A 24,708-nucleotide genomic window follows, 5' to 3' on the forward strand; every position below is an offset into this window, starting at 1 on the left:
CTCCCGTGCTTAACTGCTTTCACTGGGAAAATATTTTTCTTAGTATCAAATTAGAACTTTCCATGTACCAATTTGTGTCTGTTGTCTCTCATTCTCTGCTTCTCATGCTGTCACTGTGTGACCTCCATGAAAAGTCTGGCTCGGTTTTCTCTACACCCTCCCACTAGCGAGCTGTAGGCTGCCATGGGATCCCACGGAGCCTTCTCTTCTCCTGTGTGAACAAGCCCAGCTCTCAGCTTTTCCTCATACATCATACGCTCTAGCCTCCAGCCATCTTAGTGAACCTCCCCTGGACTCACTCTGGTATATCAATCTCTTTCCTGTACTAGGGAGCCCAAAACCAGACAAGGTACTCCAGATGTGGTCTCACAAATGCTGAACAGAGGGGAAGGATCAAATCACCTGATCTGCTGGCCACGTTCCTGCCAACACAGACCAATATGGGCTTGGCCTTCTTTGATGCAAGGGCACATTGCTGGACCAACAACTGGCTTCTTAACCGTTAGGACCCCCAGGTCATTTTCAGCGAAGCTGATTTCTAGCCTGCTAGCCCCCAACCTGTACTGCTGCATGGGTTACTATGTTGCCAGATGAAGGTGTTTGCTCTGGCTTTAGTTGAGTTTCATGAGGTTGCTCATAGTACAGTTCTCTGCTGTCTTGATCCCCTCTGAACAGCAGCCTAGTCTTCCAGTACCAACCGTACCCTCCAGTTGAGGATGATCTCCAAACCTGCTGAATGTGCACTCTGCTCCATTGTTCAGGTGTTCAATAGCAACACTCAACAATAACAGCCTCAGTATCAATGCCTGAGCAACATCAACTAGTAACTGGTCACCAACCTTCGATCAAAACACTTTGGGCCCTACAATCCAGGCAAATTTCCACCTACCTTACTGTCTGCTTATTGAGTTCCTATCTCACCCATCTGATTGTGAAGATACTATGGGAAACAATGCCAAAGGTCTTGCTAAAGTCAATGTAAACAACATCCACTGCTCTCCTCTCATGCCTTGAACCAGACATCTGATCATAGAAGGCGAATAGGCTGGTCAGGCATGATTTGCCCTTGCTCATCCATACTGGCTTTCTGCCACACTTGCTTGACATTCTGTGCATTGAAATGGGTCATTCTCATTCACCAAGGAAGATAAAGCAGCTTTCCTGGGCCTTTTTGCCCATAGTCTGATGATGAACCATGGCCAAGGTGGTCATCAACCTTCACACCTCCAATCAGTTCTTCCTTGTTCATGTGTAACACATCCAGCACTGCATGTCCCCTAGTTGGTTCATCAATCACCTGCATCAAGAATTTCAGAAATGTCCTGGCCTGCTGGCAACCCCCATGACTACGATGGCCTGCAGTAACTGCAGAGCAGTTACTTCAAGGCCTCATCTACTTCTTGGTCAGATGGTCTGCAACAGATGCCTACTACAACATTACTCATGTTGTTCTGCTCTCTGATTTCTCAAGTGCTCGACAGGCTCAGTACCTTTTCCAAGGCAAAGCACTGTGCACTCCTGCCCCTCCTTTGCATGCACTGCCCCTCTTTGCCAGCCTGTATCCATCCATCCATGGCAGCACTCCATTATATGACCCACCATGTCTTTGTAACCCCAAGGAGCTCTGCAAGTGTGCAGACTTGCAACCCCTCCTGCTTGTTTCCCATGCTCCGTGCATTTGTGTACACACACTTGAAATGGACACCCCAGTCACACTGCCTGCATAAGGAAAGTGCAAGGTTTCTCCGACTGTGTTGCTCCCCAGACACTTCCTCAAGTGTTTCCAGTGCCTTCACTTCTCTTCACATTGCAGCAACCCACCTGTTAAGTAGCTACTTCAAAGTCCTCCAGAAAAGGTGACTGAGGCTGTCAGCAAAGATGCCCCTGCCACACTCCATCTCATGGATCCTGTCCCTCTTTAGCAGTCCTTATTTCTCAAACAGGATATCATGGCTTTGCCTGTGACACCAGCCATGCAGCTACACTTTAGGGATGTACCCTCTGCCACCTGAGCACTTCTACCTCACTGGCAGGACTGAGGAAAATACCATTTGGACATCCGTGCTCTTCACCCTTGCCCCCAGGGCTCTTATTAAATTTTTTATATACTTGGGCTCACCTCAGTTTTATCATGGTGGTCACATGGATGAACAGCAAGGGGTGAAGTCTAAGGGCTGGACAAGCTTCAGATATGTCCATCTGCAACACCTGTCGGGATATGGTCTCAAATAACTGTCACCCTCCTTTTCTTCTTTATGTACACATTTGGCTGAGCCTCAGCTGGCTCTCATGTCTCCCCTGACAATCTTGCTCACCTCCTTCCAGTGCACTACACCTATCCCTCTCGGCAGGCAGAGACTCCTCCTTTTATTGCCGGAAGTCATAAATTTCCAACTTTCCAATCATAGGAGTCTCTATCCATAGCTTGTCAGAATATAACCTCTAGCTGCCTCTACTTCACATTGCAGAGCTTGGGTTCTTGCCTCTGCAAAGATTCTGTTGATCTTCTGTTTGTTCCTTCTCATTTTGCACAGTCTACTCATCTCCTCCCAGTGATCCTTCACATGGCAATTCAGCACCTTGACCAGAATGAACTTCCCATGGGTGGAGGCCACAGCCCTCCCCAATGCAAGTCCTAGACCTGGGAGTGCAGCCCAAAACCTGGAGTTCTCTCCTGGCCAAGGTCACTCATATGCCAGGAACAGTTTCTGGTGACCATGCCCTACAACACATCCGTACCATGACTGCACAACCCTAAGGAATCCCACATCGTCCTGAGCTAATTGTCTGCACCCCGTTGTGTTCCTCATATACTAACTGCTGTGGTAACTGCTAGGTCTCTTAGCTCCCTCTGTTTCCTGGGCTCTGGGAGCTACACTCTTGCCCGCCAGTTACACAGCTACATACAGGAGTAGCTTTATCAAAGTGCTTGATCAACAGTCAGCTGAAGACAAAATACATAGTTAGTCCACAACCAGGAATTAGCCAGCAAAAGCTGTCTGTAAGAGCTGACAGAGGCAAATGCTTCCATAGGCTGGCCCTGACCAGAAGCATCAAGCTACTCCCAGAAACAGAAGCCCCCAGAAGATTTTCCCTGAAGCTTCCCGAAGAAGCCTGGAAACCACTGCAACTGCCAGGTCTCTGATTAGCTGCCTCTTCTGGAGATCTGCAACCAAATGACAAAATATACTGCAAAACAACAACAGGACTTCTGAGCGGCTGCACCACCCATACAGCATCAGCCAGTGACTTCATTAACTCTGCTGCACAGTGAAAAAGGATAAAGAAGGCAGAACAAAGTGTTGTCAGAAAACCACTGTGGGCCAGGTCTAGTTCAGAAGTCTGAGTAGGACTCCTCCTTTATCATGCTATACCAGGAACATTATCCTGATGCAGTCACAGCTTCCAGCCACACCCCTCCCCTGACTGACTAGAAGGATCCCTACCTAGCCTTTCTTGCCATCCACAGCAGGGGCTTTTGTTCCCGCAGTTGTGTCAGTGACAAGGCACCACCCTGCACTTATGCCAGCAATTGTGCATCTGCGTAGCAGTATGAAAGGCAAGGGAGTAGTTTCTGCTTTCACCAACAAGACTCGCACCAAGATTAATACTGAGCTCATGTCACTTTCAGCCAGCTTTGCCACTCAGAGCAGCAACTTGAGTGGCTTCCCTCTAAGGCAGACCACATATCCCTGCCTCCATTACATGTTCTCACTACTCCCTCCACCCCCAACCCCCACCCCCTTTTTTTTTTTTTTTTTCTCCTTTAAATCTTGATTATTTCCCCAAACAGCCATGGGAATGCCTGTGCCAGCACCCAGGGAGGTGGGTAGCCCAGAACAGGAAAAGCAGCTTGGAGAACACGGGTTTATTCTTTCAGCTGCAGTATTGGTTTACAGTAACTGGAGAAGGATGGCCTCAGACTGACACAACTGGTTCCCATTTCAGAAGGCCTATATTTCACCTTTTGTCAGTAACGCAACATGCTCCCCTCAGCCACTTCCAAACCTACATGCCAGATGCAGCTGGCTCGCCTGAACTGTAACCCCTTGGGTTGCTACATCTGGCACAAGAAGCAGCAGAGGAGGGGAGAAGCGGAGGTGCCACCCTGCTGAGGGAAAGCAGAATTACCAAGCTTGAAGGAGCCCCACACCCCGACATGTTCTTCCACTCAAGCCTAATGTCATGTCCCCGCTCTCCCATGTGGTTTCAATGCAGTTTGCCAGTCACTGCCATTAAAACCAATTGCAACTAAATCTATAGAATTAAAATAGATGCTTATGTACAGACAACTCCTTCCACCTTCCCACACTAATGAAAACATGAGGCAAAAGACCTATGAGAATTCAGTTTTAAAAGGTAAGCATATTTCAGAGAAAAGGCTTAAACTGTGGCACTATTTAACCATTACAAGTAAATAATCAACAAGTATTGCTGAGCAAAGTTCATTAACTACTGCACAGTTTAAAAGTATTGTTTGTATTTTATGAGAAGTATGGATTTTGCACTTCAGAAATCTTTAATATGTTACTCAATGTAGAGCTACTAGACTGTAATATGAGATTATTACATAATATTTTTCTCTGATAGAAAAGCACAGCATTAAAGCAAATTGCTGTGCTAAAAATAAATCACTTTGAAGTTCCTTTCTTGAGTTATCCTAATTAAATTGTGTTAGTAACTTTGCCCATTCTTAAAAATTGACACATGCCAACATGCTGGCCTGCTGGAGTTTTTTAACGTTGGGCCATTTTGGCCACATGATCCATCTGCATAAGTAATCAATTTTCCAAATCAGTAAGAAAGTTTTTAGTGTTTATTACAATTTTTGTGAAAATTTTTACCTGGCAAGAATGTATCTATTCATTGAATGTCAATACTGAAACCACCAAAGCTGAGTTATTTTAATAAAAACATTTTACAGTTTTTACTTGATGGAAAGTAATTTCCAGTGTCTTGGTTACCACGTACTGGTACCACATAGAAGCTCTTCCAGGCAGTTAAAATTTTAATTTTGCTGTTAACAGCATTCAGTTACAGATTCCTCAACCACAGTGGACTTGCTTGGACTTGTTTCCTTTTTATTATTTCCTTTCTCTCATTTTCCTTTGTCTCCTTTTCTGTTCTTTCCTTTATATTTTCCTTCTACCCCTTCTCTCTTTTCTCCCTCTCCTTCACTGTCTCCTGCCTTTCATTTCTCTTTTTCTTTCCCGTTTTTCTCTCTTCTTTCCTTTTTATCTTCTCTCACTCCCTGTTCTCTCATTCTCCGCACCCTTTTCTCATGTTCTGTTCTTTCCTTTCTGCTTTTTTCTCTCATTTTTCACTTTCTTTCCCCTTTTCTTTCCCTGCATTTACTCTCTTCTTTCTGATTTCTTTTTTCTTTCCTCTCTTCTCTTTTCATTCTTTCCTCTTTTATCTTCCTTTTCTTCTCCCTTTCTTTTTCACTACTCTCTTTTCCTTCTTATTTGTTTCTTCTTTTCCTTCTTTATTTTTTCTTCTCCTTTCTCTTTCTTTTCTTTCTCTTCTCTTATCTCTTTTCTTCCTCTCTCTCTTTTTCTCCCTTGCTTTCTCTTTCTTTCCTCTTGCAGTGGGTTAGCCTTGGCCAGCAGCCAAATGCCCACTCAGCCAGTCACACCCCATCCTCAACAGGAAAAAGGGAGAAAAGAGGATGAAAAAGCTCACGGGTTCAGATAAAGACAGGGATATTGCTTACCAGTTACTGTAAGAGGCAAAACAGACTTGACTCGAGGAAAATTAATTTATCACAAATTAAAATAGATTTGTGTAGAGAGAAACAAAGACAACAAAATTCAAAACAGCAGCTCCCTGCATCCAGGCTCAACTTTCCTCCTTCACTCCTGACTCCTCTGCCTCCCCCGCGCTGAGTGTCACTGAGGGATGGGGGGGTTACAATCAGTCCATAACAGCTCCTCTTCTCTACTTCTTCCTCACTTTGCATCTGCTCTAGCCTGGGATCTCCATGGGCAACAGCTCCTTCAGGACATATCCAAATGTTCCAGCATGGGATCCTCCACAGGCTGCAGTGTGGATATCTGCTCTAGTGTGGTTCTCCACAGGGGGCAGGGGAATCTCTGCTCTGGCACTTGAAGCACCTCCTCCTCTTCTCCTTCTCTGACCCGGATGTTCACTCTACTGTTTCAACACTATTTTCTTCACCCTCCTCTTCTGCTTGAGTGGTAGTTTTGCCCTCTCTTAAACACATTACCACAGAGGTATCACCATCTTGGCTGCTGGGCCCAACCGTGCCCTGCGGTGGGTGGGCTGGAGCCGGCTGGAACCGGCCGTGTCCGGCCCGGGGCAGCCCCGGCCACTCCTCACAGAGGCTGCAGCCCCCCGCTGCCAGCACCTTGTCATGTACACCTCTTCTTTTCTCTCTCTCTCTTTTCTTCTTTTCACTCCTTTCCCTTTCCCCTCTCCTTTCACCTTCTATTTCTCCATCTTCTATCTTCTGTCCCTATCTCTTCCTCTCCTCCCTTTCTTGTTCTCTCTCTTTCTCTCCTCTCGTTCTCTCTCATTCTCTCTTGCCCTCCCCTCTCTCTCCATCCTATAATATCCTATTCTGATAAAAGAATCAGACTTCTTTTAAAGCAGAGGTATAAAATAATAATAAAATCTTTTTATGAAACAAGAACAGCCGAAATCACTAAATTTCATTATATTTTTGTTCATTTCTATTCAAAACAAAGGAAGTGTATCATATATTATTCCTTCTGTGTCACAAAAATTCAGAGAAATCTCCACAGTTTAACTTTGTTTCTTCTCCCCAGTTTTCACTTAGGGCATGACTTCTAACTGAAGGAATTTAGAATTTTGAACTAAATGTCAAATTCTGGGATAATTATGCAAAAGTTTCATGTTTATTTTTAGCATCCAAAACATTGTATCCAACCCCAAAAGAGAACAAGGAAGTCAGAACATATGAGAATGACCTGTTTCTACATCTTCAGTTCACACTCAATTGACAAAAAAAAAAAAATTCTAAAATCTATTGCATCATGTGAAAGAAGGAATTAATAAAAAGAAAAAATCATTCTCTTACAAAAGATTTTTCTCAATACTCTTGTATCTGAAGAGTAATTCAGCACTTGAGATTGTTTTACTCAACCACCAACACAGGCAGAAAAATCAAACTGATATAAAGAATAAGAAAACTGAGAGTAAACAAATAAATAAAGATTAGATCCAAAAGCAAATTACTGTGTTCTAGTAATATTTATTCATACAAAAATAATTCTGTAAGCAATATGATACTCCCATAATTTACAATAGAATACATGTAACTACTACAACTTTTCTGACTAATAAATGTCAATTGTATCCTTAAAATATTTTTGTTAAGAGCTCTTATCTGTAAGGAAAGCCTGAAAATAAATATAGAACAAGCAATCACAACACATCCTGTACCTTTAAAAATATAGCAACATATGATTTATTGTATTGGGTCAAATTAAAATATTTGGGTGGATGTGAAATGTTTAAGTTATATTTGCTGTACATAAGGGAGTTTAACTTGGCAAAACAGCAGAGCAAAAGGTTCTTTCCTTCCCTCAAAGGACCGAACAGATACTTGTATTTTTGTGTTTTAACTTAATCCAGCTGTTGCAATTCATACTATTAGTAGATGTCCTTATTCTTTTTTGACTTACAACAGCTCATGAAGTCTGGAACTGAGAGACTTAAGTTTCCATTTAACTAGTAAATAAAAGCCAATCTAATTTCAAAATGTCACATACAATGTTTTAAAACTGTAACAAAAGTAACTGTCAAATGATTTGTAAAAACAAAGCATTGATAACTAAAATAAAAGTTTTAGACTGGACATTCTTCATAGGCGTATCACTCCATCTGAAAGGAAGCTTGATTCTGCTGAAGTCATTAATAAAGTCCCTTTGAATGTAGGGGCTGAGACACACACACATACAAGGAAAGAGCCAAATGTGGCATCACAACAAAATGCAGTCTTAACCAGAAATTGTTTTCTGTTGGTCATCCCGATCACTGTGTCTAAATATTTTTAAGGAAGACTTAAATGGTATATATAATATTACATCAATTGACAGTACCAATGATGTAATGAATTCCTGGATTGTAAACCTGAGCACAAATAATCTTGTATCACTACTACTTGAGTTTATACAGTTCAGTACATTATCTGACTGAATCATATTTTGATACAACTGTTTACATTAGTATTCTTAAGCTACTAGTACAAACAGAGAAAGATTAATGGTTGGACTCGGTTTAGTGGTATTCGTTTTGGATGAAGAGGAGAGACAGTTAAGAGTATACATGCAGTTTGAAACTCCTCAATTTTCACTGTCCAAGAAAAGATTCCCTGACTGAAAACAAGCAGTCTTTAAAAAAAAAAAAAAAAAAAAAAAATAAAAAACCAAAACCAACCAACCAAAACAAAACCAAACCAAAACAACTTCCTGCTCATCATATATTCTTGAAGATTTCTTCTCAAAGTTCCTTGCTGTCCTTTACAGGTCAAGGTTTTTTTCTTTGTGATAACTGTAGGGGACACATGTTATTTTTGACACAATAATTCCATACCTGATAATGGCTACTTACAGTATTTAGCAGTCTGTAAAAGAAAAACTCCAGGTGTATTGGTAACATAAGAAAAAGAAAGGAAGACTAGCAAGTAATGGGGCTGAAAATTACTGTCTAGATCTTGTGATTATTTTATTTATAAATGAAATATAAAAGCATGCAAGTGAAGCTCTTTTAGGGCAAAAGGTACAGAACAGTATATCTTGATAGAGTCCTGATAGCAGATAAACATATCTTAAGCAAGCTTATTGAAACAAATAAAAGAAACAGCAGTAGCTATGGATGCTAAAAGGGTGACAGCTATTTTTGCTCATTTTTTCTTTAGTAAGTACTACTTTCCAGCAGAAGAGCTACTAGATTCCATTTTCCTTTTCTCATATTACAAATAAAATGAAAACCAAAAGAAAAGGGGGGAAATCAATCTGTCCTCTCTTTTAGTTATTGAGAGCAAACAGCAAAACAGTTCTTAGGAATCTTTTGAGCTATTTCCTATGGTCTTTGCTATTGGTATAACTGAGCAAAGGTTGTATTTGAGTATAAGTTTGTGATTTGTGACTTTATATGCATGTAAGTGCATGTCCATGTGTACAAGGGTGAATTTGTGTCTGTAGGTGTATTTACACACTCAAGTACATAAACACAGTTTCATGCATACAGTATTTAAGTTCTTATATATAACTTTAAATTTATATATATGTTTTGGTTCTCAGTTCTCTGCTGTTAGTGTAAATATTTGCCAGCCACACAATTACTGGTTCTAGCATACAGCTATCATAAAAGAGCCTCACTGACAAATGCAGAGTTTACTGGGATTACAAGCAGAAGATGGGAGCTTTCTATACAGCTGAAAGAAAATCAGATCTTGCATAAAACATATTTTTCCTTCACATGATAGTACATAAGCAAGCAAAAGATATTTAGGCATTTTTAAAATTCTGTTTTGAAATTAAAAGCATGCACATAATTTAATTTCACAGTAATTAAGATGACTACCTATGAGACTCAAAATAAATAAAATGGAATTCCTATCAACTAGCCTTAGAAAATAAATTCATGTATGTAACAAATTTTCTGAACAGTTATACCTGATCTTTTTCATAGTCTTTAGACAGTGAAATTCTGAGGCTTTTTTTGGTCTTGAATCTATAAAAACATACCTCAAAATTTTAAAGGAAATATGCCAGTGCATGACTATAAGAAAAGTAGTAAATGTTTCAGCTTGAGCAATATGAAAGGAAAAAAAAAAATAAGGAAATTATTTCCCTATTTTTTTCCTATTCAGTTAAGAAATGGTTTAATTACAGGTAGACTGAAACATATACCCATATCTTTATAGAAACATAAAGACATCCACAGCAAACTGTTCCAGAAAATGAATTATTACTAGAAAATGATGCTTTCATAGAAAGCCTGACAATGTTTTCCTCTTTCACATTCAAGTAAAACACATTTAATTCAGTCTGCCAGAAATGGCTATGCTTCTGCTCTGTGAAAAATATGTTAATGATGAAAATAAGGAGTTGACAATTTACTGAATACTAAGCAGAAAATCTGTAATGAATTGCCTGTGTTACAGTATTCAGTTTAGGCTTTTTTTTTTTTTTTGCTTTTGCCAGTTGCTATGGAATACTAGAAATAGCACAAAAAGTCATACCATTTTGTGGGATGTTTTGCATGTTCCTTAAGACAGAATGCTTAGAAATAAAGGCAGAAGTCAGCTGTGGGATAAGTGAAATTCAAAGCTGTAATAAATAATAGCTTTAAATATTAAGTTTTCAATGCAAAAGAGGACTACAAAGAACAAAACAGAAATGCCAAAAAAATCCAACCCTAACAAATCTCAATCAGCAACTAGCAAGTTGAAACCTAGAATAATTCATTTTACACCTGCAAGGAAAGGCACCTTCTTAGGTTACTTGGATGTTACAACAAAAGCTCATAAATCCATTTAACCAGGCATGTCTTCAAGTTCCCAGCCAGACTTCAATTTTCACTGCAGGTTTTAAGTCTTCAACAGATTAAACTCTTTTCCTAAGAATATTTTACCAGAGCGTTCATTCAAAAGGGGACTCCTTGTAGCTAAAGTCCCCATATTATTCTGTGTTTGAAAGTTTGATATATATGGCTGCTCCTGACAGGCTTATGGGATGAATTGCACTTGCTCAAATACTTCCTGAAGGAAATACAGTAGATTATTCTTTCATTTTCTAAGCACAGAAGAGCTGAACAAGGTTGCTGGGTACTCAGCAATAGTTCTCCCATTTTACCCCTAATTAGCAACACACTGATATTAAGCTCTCTTTCAGGTCTTGTTTCTGACTTTTATTTTAAAATACTAGTTTATTACCCATATACTTTAATGTTAATATGTGACACATCTTCATTTCCGAATAATGATGGAAAGAGAACACATTCTGTCAAATCTCAGTTTCCCAAAGATATTTTTGAACGTTTTGGTTCTGGACAACAACAAACTATTACTGGAAAGCTCTTATGTCCTTGCTCCTCTTAAAAAGATGCTAGCAAAGCAGGCTGATAAAGGTAGTAAAATTGAAGAACTTAGATATCTACCTACCTTCTACCTAGTCATGGTTCAGTTTATAGAACTGCAGGCAGACTTTGAATAAAACAACTGGAAAACATTCTGCAGACCGTGGAAGGTCTCATCTTTCATCATTTAAAAAAAGAATTCAGGCTTAAAGCCCTACACTGTAGGAAACATACTATATACACACACATACAAAAGAAAAAAAAAAAAAAAAAAACAAACCAACACAAACCCAACCACCAAAACAAACAAAAAACTCCCCCACTCCAAATAAAGAAATCAAAAAACTTGCACTGCTGGGAGGATGGATTAAAGATCTGGTGATACTTTCCTAATGTAATCTCTGTGAGTATCTGTTTGTTTTGAAAGTGTTTAGATCTCTTGGATATCCTTATTTAATTTTTCTTTCTGAAAAAGACACACAAACTTTAACACAGAATTACTCTTCGGAATACAGAAACATTAAAGAAAGATCTGTAGCATACTTACTTAAATATTGCTAAAAGAGAAGTCACACTTTCTAGGAGAAAAGTGGGAAGATAGTTATCACACAATATACACTTTAGGATAATCCTATGCATATGGTAACACCAATTTATAATGCAGGAGGTTTTCCTTCTCATCAGCCTGAACTACATTACTACTTTCCAGTCTCTGTCATTAGCAGTTTACACAGAAATGCAACACAGGAAAAAGAAAACACAACTTACATTCTTACATTAAACATCAAAATATATTGATAAGTGAATTATTACAGTATGTAAAAAAAAGCCAACACTGAATTTGTTGATGAACGTACACTGTTTAGTCACAGCTGATGTCCATCTCCTATTGCAAAATAAAATGTCCTTTAATAGGAAGTGTTGTCATTACTGCACAAAACAACGTATTTTCATAAAATCATCAGCATCTGCACTGCTATTTATTACTTGTTACATTTAAGTTATTGGATTTCCTCTTGTATTAAAAAAGAAGTATCTTTAATATGGTGTTAACATATTACAGGGGTCTTAATTTCAGCAAATTAGGCTGTGATAAAGAGGGTTTGGGCATGCATTCAAAAATAAAATATTTTTGCAATATAGACCTTCAGAAGTTGAAACATTTATCGCACCACAAAATTTAACAACCATAATTTTTCCTATTACAGCTAAATAAATGACCTTCTAAAATTTTCACATTTCCACTGAATTACTATAACGTGAATACCCAATGAACATATGGGTCACTCTCCCTTACCAGTAAACCTTCGAACAAATAAAAAAGCTTTATACAGTGTACTAGCATAATGTTCTTTGAGAAAATAAAGGTTAGGCTTGGGTGGGAGTAGCAGAAACGTAAGTAACTGCACATGAAAATCAAAATATTTTAATAGCACTGAGGAAGCAAGTGTGTCACACAGTCTGGATTCCTGTTTTCCTAATCTCTGCAGACACATTTTGCAGAGCTGCTAGTAGATTCAAAGCAAACAACTTAATGGCAAATCTTTTAAAAAATAAAAAAATTCAAGCAGCACTATTTCCTATTACTTCCATGAAAGGTGGAAAGTTAGTTACAATATATTTTTTAGCACCCAGACAGAGAGAACTGTTGTATCAAATGGAAAACTCAAGTACTGAACACTAGATCAGGAAATATGTATATGGAAAAATAACAGTAACATAATAATCTTAAAAAAAAAAGAGAATCAACTGCTGTGAAACCTCAGTTCACCTGAACATACAGGAACAGACTTCAACATAATGACAAATCAGTGGCAAAGTACAAAAGGGGAAGCCATATGAACTTTTCTAAACTGTTGTAAATCACCTATTGAAGGTTCCAGATGTAATAAAATGATGGAATTGTGTTTTTATTTCCTCATAACTGGCCCTGGAACCAAACTAAAGAAGAAAGCTTGGTTTGTCCTGAACCAGAATGTGAAATAAATACTGAAATCTGGGATGTTCACATTGTATTACTAAAGAAAATTTCAGGCACATAAAATGGCCCAATGAGTAGAGTTTGAATGGAGTTCCTCATATATAGGAAGGGAAAAAGGATGACAGCAGATTAGGGTAATTGGCGACCATGGGATTGGTGACCCAGTGTGGGAAAGAGGGAAGATTCACATGGCAGAAACTCTTGGGTCGAGGGACTGCGTGTAGATGAGAACTAGTAGAGATACTGCACCAGTAACACCAATTTAATGGACAGGATATTGGGAGTGTTGGAACACAGGACCAGGCTATGTTCTTAGCTTTGCATTTAGATTTGAAAAAAATATTACTTTGCTTCTGTCTCTATTCTCTTTTTACATATGCTCAATTAATATTCTTAACAGTAAGAACAATATCCTCCAAAGTATTCTGTACCATATTCAAAAGATTCTTACTTTCACATTGTTCCATCTATCATCTCTAATATTTCCAAAACTAAATCCACACCTTAATAAAACTAACAAAGAAATTTGCATCTGTGACACAAGAGTGATTTTTAGCCTGCCTGTAACAACTGGGGCACCTGCTACTACATGCATCATGGAAAAAAAAAAAAAAAAAACAAAAAAAAAACAACCAACCAACCAACCAAAAAAAACACAGACAAATAAACAGGTAATTTTATTAAAAAAATGCTGAAATGCAGACTGATTTTACTGGACTGTTTATTGAAGACCCTAGACAAAGACTCTGTTATCCTGTGAAAGGAAGAGGAGCAGCATTAAAACAAACCAAACCCCAGATAATTTCCAAAAACTGAAATATGGAGCAAAAATAAAGATAATAGTGGTTTGGGGGAAAACAAAACAAAAAAACCCACCATCCAAACATTCAAGGTAGTTAAATGTCTTATATTGAAATTTATCTTTTACAGGTATACACAGTGGGAGAAGCACCATCACTAATAAATAAAAATTCTGTTGTCTTTGCAATTAGCTAAGGGAAAACATTTGAGGTTTTATTATTTTACATCTGTTTCCTTAGCACCCAAAAATGGTTTTCCAAATCAATACAAAGACAGGATTACCATTGTACAGACATAAGCAAACTAGGTTGAAACTAATGGTAGGGTAATCACAGTGCAGCAACAGGGAATCAAGAATTAACAACCCTGCTCTTAGGCTCAAGTTAATGTCATAGTTGTTCTAGAGCTACTTCACTATCAAAAACTGAAATAGTTATCACAAAGGTGACATAGGTGTAATTATGTAAGTTACAGCTCCAACACTGGAATGCAATAATGTAGAAAACCCATCAGTTCTACCCAGTTAGAAGACACTGTGGCATAACAATATCGGTAATGCCTAGGCAAGAAGGAGCAAGCCTGAGATTTTCAGCTGATTAATCGCTGCTATCACAACTGCCTACCAAATTAGGCAGTTTGTTGTTACACCAGGAAGAAGAGCATTTCAAAGAGGTTTCTGTAGTGAATTTATGCAGAAAGACAGGTTGTGATGAAAGTTTGTTTCTTCCACAGCTCTACAGCCAAAAGCCACATCTGTAGATAAATAGAAATCAACCTAATAATGCCAGGCAAAAGAATGTGAATAGCTCTCTCTCTCTCCCCATCAAGGCTACCTTTCAGTCCGTTGCAGGGAATAACTACCTTCAAGACAAAACATTGCACCCCTTCAGCTGAAGAGGCTCCCAAATAAATTCTATCAGACATATGCAACCACAGAAGCCTCTTAACTGTCTGTGCTCTTCCATTAACAAGTAGAGCCTTAAGCCAAAAAACTGTGGTTCATTCAGTGGAATTTTTAAGAGCTTTTGGTTATTGAAGGACATTTGATTCCCTCCCCCAAGCAGAAGATAAAAACTGTGACTTGTTAATAATTATGAATCACAATGACATCATGGAGTTACTTTACAGAGTACAAATTTCTCTGTCTACATGCATACACAATAAAACAAGGAACTGGAAAACAATAAACAACAGAAGACAGTTGCCAGCTCATTTAGCCTCTTTACAGGAACAGCAGCATTCAGAAAGGGTTTTATTTTTAAGTCAGCAGCTCTAAGGATGAAGTATGCAAAGGCTGAAAGAGACACTGTCAAAAAGATCAAAGGAATCAGAAGCGACAGTAGTATTTTCAAGAGTACCATCTTACTTCAGAACTAAAGAGAGCCCTTGCACAGATCATGTGTTTTATTCCACTGATGACTCCACTCAGCAGTTCAGAGTGTGTTTAATTCTAGCTAACCCACTAGTTTAATACTTCGGCACAAAAAATGTAAATCTAGTAAGAGTGCCTTGAGATTTATTAGGGTCATACTTTGCTGCTTTCCTGTGCTCAGAAGACTTAATATGTTATGATATCATTCATGATAGATATTATCAACACTGTGGAGTGCAGAAAAAACAGCACTATTGCCAGTGCCAGTGGCAAGCATCTCTTAGTCTTCTGAAAGACTAGTTACAACAATAAATCAATAGATATCTTAATCTTGCATAGCAAAAGATTATTCAGAAAAAAAAAGGAGGAGGAGTTAAACTGATGCCATGATTCTCATTGTTGAAATGAAGATTAACAAAGAAACATCAAGGGAAAGTTTAAGATTCCTACTGGAAAATAAAATCAGAATGAGACAAAGGTGCTTCTTTCAACCTCTTCTGTGAATTACTTGAACAGAATAATCAAAATTATTTGACAATACAGAGGTCAGTTACCCTAGCTGAACAGCAAAAATACTATGAAGTTATCCCATTCCAAGGTTCACAGTCCTGAGTCTAATGGAGGAGGAAAGTAAATAGCTAGCATAGCTGTGGGCTAAAGTTGCACTCCAAAAAATTAAACATTGCTCGTCCCATTTTGAAAGTTTATTGGCTTTTAACTTCTACTGAGGATCTTTGACTTTAATCTTATCCAGACATGTCAATTTCCCAGCCTCAGAAAGCAAAGGAGAAAGGAAACTACAGAAAGCCAAGACATAATCTGGGGTTATTAGCATCAAACATTTATAAGAATTTGGCTGGATATTCTCCCCTAGGACTCAAACAATATGTATGGCCCAAGTACTGCAAACTAATCTAAAAAAAATTCATAGAAAAATATGGACCGAGAGATATGCTAGTTCATTCCCCTAGTTCAAGGCAGGATCAAACAAATCTACACAATTCCTGACAGACACATATCTAAATTATTTTTAGAGAGATCTAGAGATCTCTCACATCTTCCCCAAAGCTCATGACAGAAAAAAAAAAAAAAAAAAATCTTTGTATTATCTAATCGGAATCTCTTCTTGCTACAATTTAAAGGCCTTATTTCTTGTCCTGTCCATAACAGACATGCAGGGTAACTTACTTTTTCCCTATCTTTTATTGCATTGGAAGACTTACAATGTCTAAACCCAATCTTCTCTTCCTTAATCCAAACACCTAATTTATACCAACTTCTGTCTTATTTTTATCTCCCTGATAATTTTAAGCAGTCTTCAGTTGGTCCTATCCTTCATGAAGGTGCAGTGCACCAAACAGGAGGCAACAGATATGTTAATTCCTGGTGGTCCTACAGGCAATTTCTGGGTAATGACAGAAGAGAGAAAAAAACAAAGGTGATACAAGGGTCGGAGTTTAATATAGCAAGAAACCAGGAGAATTAGAGAGAGAAGCTTTTTTTTCTGTGAGAATCAGCAAAATATTTTACACGACCTATTTAAATACCTCCATTATGACCATGCAGGCACTTCTTGGGTAAAGACAGCCACAGGGAAAGAGAAGCATCTGGAAAGTTCCTGGGACTGTATTAGGAGCAAAAATTCTTTAACAGAAGATGTAAAAAGCAGTTAGGAAGGAAGGCAGTACTAGGTTTGACTTGAACCAGTGGAGAAGCAGTAGCTGAAAACATTGAGCGTTCATGAAGGGATGATTCTGCATTTTTAGGAAAATAAGGGAGAACACAAAAAGAAGAAAATGACCTTCAGGAAATTAAACTTCAGCAAACTCACCCACCCACCGTGCACAAAGACATTTCTGTAAGAACACCAACAGATAGGAAACTGGCTTGCTCTTCCTTGAAGGAGTAGCACTAAGCATTTACACCAAAGCACAGGAGTGCTAGTGCCTTCTCTTTGTTGGCACTTAGAAAGGTGTCTTTGATTAGACAGCTACTAAAACCAACACCAGGAGCAAACATGGAAAAAAAAAAAAAAAAAAAATTAGATGATAATGAAATGAACTAGATGCTCTTAAATCAGTTAAATCTGTTGAAATTCACCATAAGGTATTTCAAGCTGACTGGACTAGTCTTGGAATTAAAAATAGTAATTTTTGAGAATTTGTAGAGGGCAGCTGTGATTCCAAAAGACTGAAAAGCATCTAGTGACTAGCTTTAAAAAAATGAAAAAAGGCAGTGCCAAAGAAGCAGAGATGCAGCAACTGAATTTCAATTCCCCCAAAATAGGGAACAAAAAATATTTGGAAGTATGTGGCAGATAAAAAGTTGAGTAACTCGTACACTTGTCAAGAACAAGTTACTTCAAATCTGTCAATATATTCTTTATGACATAGTAGCAGACCCTGTAGTTAGAGAAGCAGCAGTAGGTATCATATAGCCCAATTTAATGAGTCTTTGGATACTGTTTCTTATGGGACTTTCATAAGCAAAGAAGAGAAATATAATGTTGCAAAAGGAGAAAAGTTCTAGTAAGCAGATGACACTAAACTTGGAAGGGATACATGCAAGCTGAAAGACAAGACTACATGCTAAAACAATCTCAATAAATAAGAGAAACGGTCTGCAGAAGACCTGAATACAATTCAGCAAGGGGAATTCTGGACCTTAACAGGAATAAGTAACAGCAGAAATACAAGATGGAGAACAACCAGAAAGGCAGCAGCACAGTGGAAAAGGAGCACTGAGGCTACAGTGGATCATACTCCGACTAGCAGTCTATGTCACACTACCCAAATCTCATGCTAGGATGCATAACCAGCAGGTTGCAAGTCTAGAAATTTACAATGGGACAGGGAATTGTTTTCAAAAGAACAGGATAGTGGATGCTAGGAAGGAAAATCCAGAGCACTGGGCACTGGAGTGAGCTGTTGTCTATCTTCTTTGTAAAGAGATTTCAGTGTCCATGACTGTTGCCCTGGCACTGTTCACTATCAGCACAGGCATGAATGTAAAATAAATACTTCTCCCTCCTCCTCCCCCCACTCCTGGAAGAAAACCATATATTTTCTACATCCCAAAGCAGAAAAACTGCCTGCTGACCATTTTACAACCAACTATCATAACAGGAAAGATATTTAACAAACAAAATTGAGCTGTCCATCCCCCAAGATACAGGAAACCAGGTAGGTATATAACCTCTTGCAGGACACGTGTCAGTAAGTTATTTTAATTTCTAACATATACCTGCTTTGTAACTTTGGAATTTTCCTCCTATTGTATTTAATTATTTGAGTAATAAAAAAATAAATATGCAACGATGTCTTTACTGCGAACAAAGAAGAGGCTGAATAGTCTGACAGTGTCTTTTTAAAGATTACACATAATGGCAATGAGATTGCTGAAAATCATACGTTATTCATTCAGATTTACTACCACAGCAAAAAGCTTTAGGTTAATTAATGCTGCAATATATTTGAAAAATGACTAAGCCAATTAATCTCGTTCATCTATAAATGGAACAGTAGAGTGAATTTTTGAAGAACTTTATTTAGGATCGCCAAGGTTCTACCAACAATGATAATCAGTATAAAGTGTATTGAAGTAGTAACATATTGCTTGTACAAGTTCAGACTTGATGAATACACAAACCAATGCAGAATAAAATACGCTAGTGCCATTCTACTGCTTATGGTAAGGTGACTGCACATCATAAATTTACATCCCTTGCTCGTCTTAGCTGGCTGCAGCATAGAGACCAGGAAAGATCATCTTTAGTAAGAGCAAAGGTACCACACTAGCAGAAAGGTACTGAAAGAAATTGCAGAGCTGGATGAAGTAAATAAGGGACTCTAAATTCAAGGACTGTGAAAACAAAACATTACTTAAGCACTGAGACCAAATCAACAAATGTGCATGAAGTCAAAAACCTTAAACAGCTCTATTAAAAGCTGGGCACTCAGATAGCTGCACAGGCTTGTGCCTAATCAATATTAAAATGCAACAGAAACACAACTTGTATATGAGAATCCAGATACTTAAGAAAAAAAAAAATCAATACAGAATCAACATTTTTTGTTTTTACAATTGCAGAATTTAAAATTTTTAAGCTAATCACTTTAGGATAACCTAGATTATAATGTAGTAAAATGTTTCACGTATGGAGTAAAGAGCATTGAATTTTATCCTTCTCAGTTATCTAGATACTCATGACAGCATATGGCATCCTGCATCTACCACACATTCACACACACCTGCACATATCATACCATGAATAAAAATCAGAATGAATCTGAATTTCCTTCCTATTTCCCTCCAAATCTCAGTTTCCTAGTAACAGAAGAAATGAAAGAAGATCCAGCTTTGAACTTCTTTAAATTAGTCTTTCTCTTTTTATTCATTCTGCAGCAATTAAAAAGAACTTCCACATTTTCTATATTTAAATCATAAAAATGCTGCCTTCAATACCTCCCATAGGTTTTGCACACAAAATTTTATTCATTCACTGTTCATGGAAACAAGAATTTTTAAAATTACAAAGAAATGTTATCAGGGATGTGAGTCTCTCACATGCAGTCGTCTCATATCACAAGACATAATAAGAAAGTTATCTATTCGTTGCTGTGAGAAACAGCATCTTAATGAAAATATTTTCAAAATTGGGTTTCTTTGATTTTTTTGTTGTTATATGTAAATCCTTACAGCATAACACACATTTGGACATTCATTTTCAAAATTCTTCATCCCCTTGTTTCCTTGGCATCATTGCCAAATATACTTGAATCAATTCCTTGACAGGAACTAAAGCATTTTATATCTGTAAAAGGTGGCAAATTCAGCTTCGTCCTGCATACCATCTCTTTTGAAATTTTTCCAAATACAGCTATTATAAACACGTTATAAGGCTACCAACGAAGCAGTGCATGGTTATGCAGTGCAAATGTTAAGAAAGTGTTCTGTTTCTTAAGAACAACAGTGAATTCAGTAAAAATATGTCCCATGGTTACTTCTGATTCACCAGAATAAACTCAAAAGTAACAGATACAATGTGTTACTACTCCTCTACACAGGCTTTGAAGTTCTCTTGTCCTAGATTTTATGTTCCACACTAAAAGAATATAACTAAAATAAAAGAGGATGTCTCTCTTTGCTTTGATATAGCATCGAGTATTAAAATAGAAAATTTTTACTGTGTGTTGGGTTTGTGTGTAGCAGGTTTTTGGTAGCAGGGGAGGGGGCTACAGAGGTGACTCTCCTGTGGGAAGCTTCTTGGAAGCTCCTCTGGCTCCAAGTAGGACCCACTTCTGGCCAGGGCCGAGCCAATTAGCTATGGTGGCTGCACCTCTGAGAGAATGTATTAAAGAAGGAGAAGCAGAGAGGAAGAGGAGGAACGAGGAATACCTATGCAAACACCGAGGTCAGCTGACGAAAGGAGGAGGAAAGGGAGGTACACTGGAGCAGAGATTGCCCTGCAGCCTGTGGTGAGAGGGCAGGCTGTCTCCCTGCAGCCCATGGAGGACCACGATAGAGTAGATGTCCACCTGCAGCCTGCGGAGGACCCCACGCCAGCGCAGGTGGCTGTGCCCAAAGAAAGCTGGGACTCTGAGGGAAGCCCACGCTGGAGCAGTGTGTTGCTAGGAGGACTGCAGCCCATGGCAGGGCCCCATGCTGGAGCAGTTAGTTCATGAAGAACTGCAGTCTGTGGGAAGGACTCACACTGAAGAAGTTCATGGAGGAGTGTCTCCATGCTGGAGAAGGAGAAGAGTGTGAGGAGTCCTCCCCCTGAGGAGGAAGGAGCAGCAGAAACAACATGTGATGAACTGACCACAACCCCCATCCTCTGCTCGCCTGCATCACTGGGAGGGAGGAGGTAGAGAAATCGGGAGCAAAGCTGAGCCCAGGAAGAAGGGAAGGGTAGGGGGGAAAGTGTTTTTAAAATGTGGTTGTATTTCTCACTGTCCTATTCTGTTTGACTGGTAAATTAAGTGGAGGTGGTGGTGTTCAAATTAAACTGATGTTCTTTTTCTTCCCCACTTGAGTCTGTCTTTTGCCCATGACCATAATTGGCGAGTCATCCTTCCCTGTCCTTGTCATGATTCCCAAGCCTTTTGTTTTATTTTTTCCTTCCCATCCCTGAGGGGGAAGGAGTGAGTAAGCAGCTGTGTGGTGCTCAGTTGCCCTCTGGGCTCAAACCACGGCATACTGTAACACTTGGAGAAGAGGAAACCACATCTTTTAGGAGACACCCACTAATCAACAAGCTTTTCCTTAACTTACTGTACGTCCTGCCTAGGTTTCCATCTGTAGGTCACTAGAAGACCTACCAAGTACTCAGTCACTTTTAAGGAATAAGAAGATGCATGCCCATCTGAACCATGAGTCAATGAAAGAAAATTGTTCATTTTTATAGGCTCTGAATAAGCCACCTATCCCCTAACAGCTTAATGATTATAGTTGAAACCCACATCCGAAGTACGCTGTTATTAAGCGACTCTGTGTCCAACCTCTGCAGCCACACAGACTAGCTCCCAGTCTTCAAACATCCCTCTCCTTCCATTCCCAATACTCTATCGGCACAACCCCTGTTACCAGGCCACAAACCCAAGTGAGAGGAGGAGTACATCTAGCTTCATCTCACACTTCCTCCATGCACATGTTAGCAGAGGTAACCCAGTTGTCAAACTCTGAACCTTAAGAAGAAATTAGATGTAGCACTGGTCTATCTGAGCGAATGACACTGTCTTTCTAAAGAAAGACCACTGGACTGGAGCTGGCCTACAGACTCCTTTTGAAAGGTACAAAGTTAAACCAGTCACTAACCATTTTAAAAGCCTTGAACAAACAAACAAACAAAACCCATCATCTATATTTCCCATTTTGATACTGGAAATCAACTCAGCCATTAACTAGCACTTTATGTTTTGTAAAGATTATACATCATTCCTAGATGATTTTCAAAGAGACCGCAAAGATACAGAACATATAAACACTGACCTTGTTTCTTTTAACCCTTCTTTCTGAATGACTTCCAGTATTTGTTTTGCAGTCATTGGTGAGTTGGGGTACTTTTCCAATGCCTGAAAAGAAATAATAAATGTGTAAGTAACATGACAGAGCTGTCCTGTGAATCCGAAAGGTTATGTGATCATGCAGTTTTTACGTAGTCATTTGTGAAAGGCAGAGAACAGTAGTGTTGAGACTGGAGTCCTCTGTCTGTTGGAAGGCCAGATACAATCCAGGGAACTGCAGCAAGAATAAGATTTACTTGCTGGTTTTGTGTATCACCTGCTACATCTGCCTGGGAAAAATTCTTACCAGGTTCCAAATAAAAGAGTTGAAATATGCAACTAATTTTACGACACAGCAACAGAGCTCCTTTCAGGCAGGAGGGAAAAAACCAAACCAAACCAAAACAAAACCAAAAACAAACAAACAAAAAACCAAACAAACCAAAAAGAAATAGCTAGTCATCTTTTCTGATTTTTATTACTTTAGAACTATTTGAGGTCATTTGAATATTTTACACTTAGATTTTGTCATGACCTCAGGAACAAAATTATCTAAAACCTTCCATTTGTAGAGCAGGAGCTACTGTGAGAATTGACAGATAGGTTTCAATTTTAAAATGCTTTTTGTTTCTAAAAACAATGAAAAATGAAGTAGTCAGAACAGTCACAGCACACAAGATGCTACATGACAGAGTGCAGTATATTTTTCCAGTTCAGCTCAGTTTTCCACTCCTTTGCCTTTTCCAATTGAGCCCAAAGTAACCCACTCCTCTTTCCAGATACAACCATCTTGCAGATATTTTTCTGGTTTTCCACTTCCTTTTTTGTCCCCATCAGTTTTAAGCTGTTAAACAAACAGCCACTCTTTTGCTTATGTAAAGTGCCAGACTGACAGCCCTGGAAAACGAAACCTTTCAATCAGCAGTAGAAGATGCAGCACAGGCCACAGCAATCCAGCTTCCCAGAGCATCTTGCCAACATATCTCAGCCAGAACTTGCATTTCTACTCTGGGTAAGAAATCAGGTTGGTCTCCAAATTCATTCGATCCTGAGCTTCTCTCTAGTAGTTATGGCAATTGTGAAAGTAGCTACTACTATGTGGACACCTGCCCACTAGGAAATAGAGACACCACCATATCGTACCATGCAAGTCATCACACTGAAGGGTGCTAGCCAGGGCTGTAATTCAAGGCGCTCATCTAAAGCCAAAGTGTCCCTGCTCACTACAACTTAACCGCCTCAGCCCACTCCTGACATTTTACAGTTCTGATTTACTGCCTGTTCTCCCCTTTCGCAGCCAAAGCACAGTTGACCAAATCCTTCAATTCTTTGTTACAGATGAGCTTCGTACCCTGTATCTTTCAGTTCCACAAAGGAAAATGCAGAAGTGAGAGCTGCACTAGAAAGATCTGGGAGCTGAACTGAGCTTATCTCATGTACATCAATAGGCAAGATTCAAAAGGGACTCGTCAGGAAAGGAAAACCGGAAGGTGATTTGAAAGGAGAAAGAACAGTGCGTAGGAAAGAGTACAGCAATGAGTAAGGACAGAAGAAACTGTACAGGGCTGGGAAAAGGGCCATTGCACAGCAAGGGAAGAGAAATGATACAATGTATTAGTGACAGAACCACAATGACACATTGGAAAAATTACAATGCGTATAAAGATTAAGACTAGGATGAGAAAAGATTAATGGTGTGGAGAGACAAAAATGGAAGCTAACCTTTGGAAAGAAGGCAAAGAAAAAGGACAACGTAAAATGAGAATACACCAAAATAAATGGAAAAGAAGAGAACTGAACTGGGAACATTCCAGAGGGCAAACTGGAAAGGACAGAAGAGGAAACTACACTGTACTGGACACGGCCATGAAGGAAACTGTGTGCACTTGAAAGTGGGGTTACTCACTGTGGAGGATTCCCTGTTTCTCTTCCTGAGTACAGGCCCCTCAGCACACCTGGGCAGCTCCTCCCTGCAATTGAGAAAATTTGGGTAGCCCTGTCCCCTTCTCTGTGACATCACATCCTACTCTATAAAGTCAGAAAAAGTGCCAAGTATTACCATGTGAATTTGACAATAATGGGAAGGAAACAATAAAGCTACGCAAACATCCAAAGTCACCCTGTTCTGGACAATGGGAGAAGGGAGAGCAGTTTGTGCTGAGGAAGCTGCACTGAACTGGTTGTGGAAACAATGGCCAGACATAGGGATACGTAAGATCATCTTCACCAAACAACAATGAAACCAACAAGCAGGATGCATTACACCACTACAGAAAGTTTAATCAAACCCACAAGGCAGATTTCAAATACCACAGTATGAAGTGGACACATTCAGGGTATAATGACAAACTGAAATGCAGAGTATGTTAGACAGGCTGAAAGTGCTGGAGCAAACAATCCCCCATTGTGTGGACTTGTTTTATGCTGGACATGTAGCGTGGGCTGCAGTTCATATACCCCATGAATTTAATTCTGTTCAACTA

At 39.1% G+C, this 24,708-nt stretch overlaps 1 protein-coding gene across 2 annotated transcripts in view; it reads right to left on the bottom strand.

Moving 5' to 3' along the window:
* Window positions 1-24,708, bottom strand: part of ASXL3 (ASXL transcriptional regulator 3) — a 135,474-nt gene that overhangs the window by 89,364 nt on the left and 21,402 nt on the right. The window contains exons 2-4 of one of the 2 annotated variants that reach the window (XM_042798091.1): window positions 24,132-24,195; window positions 22,212-22,294; window positions 11,643-11,645 (exon numbers count right to left, since the gene is read on the bottom strand). In XM_042798091.1, coding sequence (XP_042654025.1) covers window positions 11,643-11,645; window positions 22,212-22,267 — 59 coding nt within the window. In that variant the 5' untranslated portion in view covers window positions 22,268-22,294; window positions 24,132-24,195. The remainder of the gene's footprint in view (window positions 1-11,642; window positions 11,646-22,211; window positions 22,295-24,131; window positions 24,196-24,708) is intronic. The other variant, XM_042798090.1, reaches the window with a different exon arrangement.

This window comes from Tyto alba, unplaced genomic scaffold (assembly GCF_018691265.1).
Source record: "Tyto alba isolate M040663 unplaced genomic scaffold, T.alba_DEE_v4.0 Super-Scaffold_27, whole genome shotgun sequence".
In the NCBI taxonomy this organism is placed as follows: domain Eukaryota; kingdom Metazoa; phylum Chordata; class Aves; order Strigiformes; family Tytonidae; genus Tyto; species Tyto alba.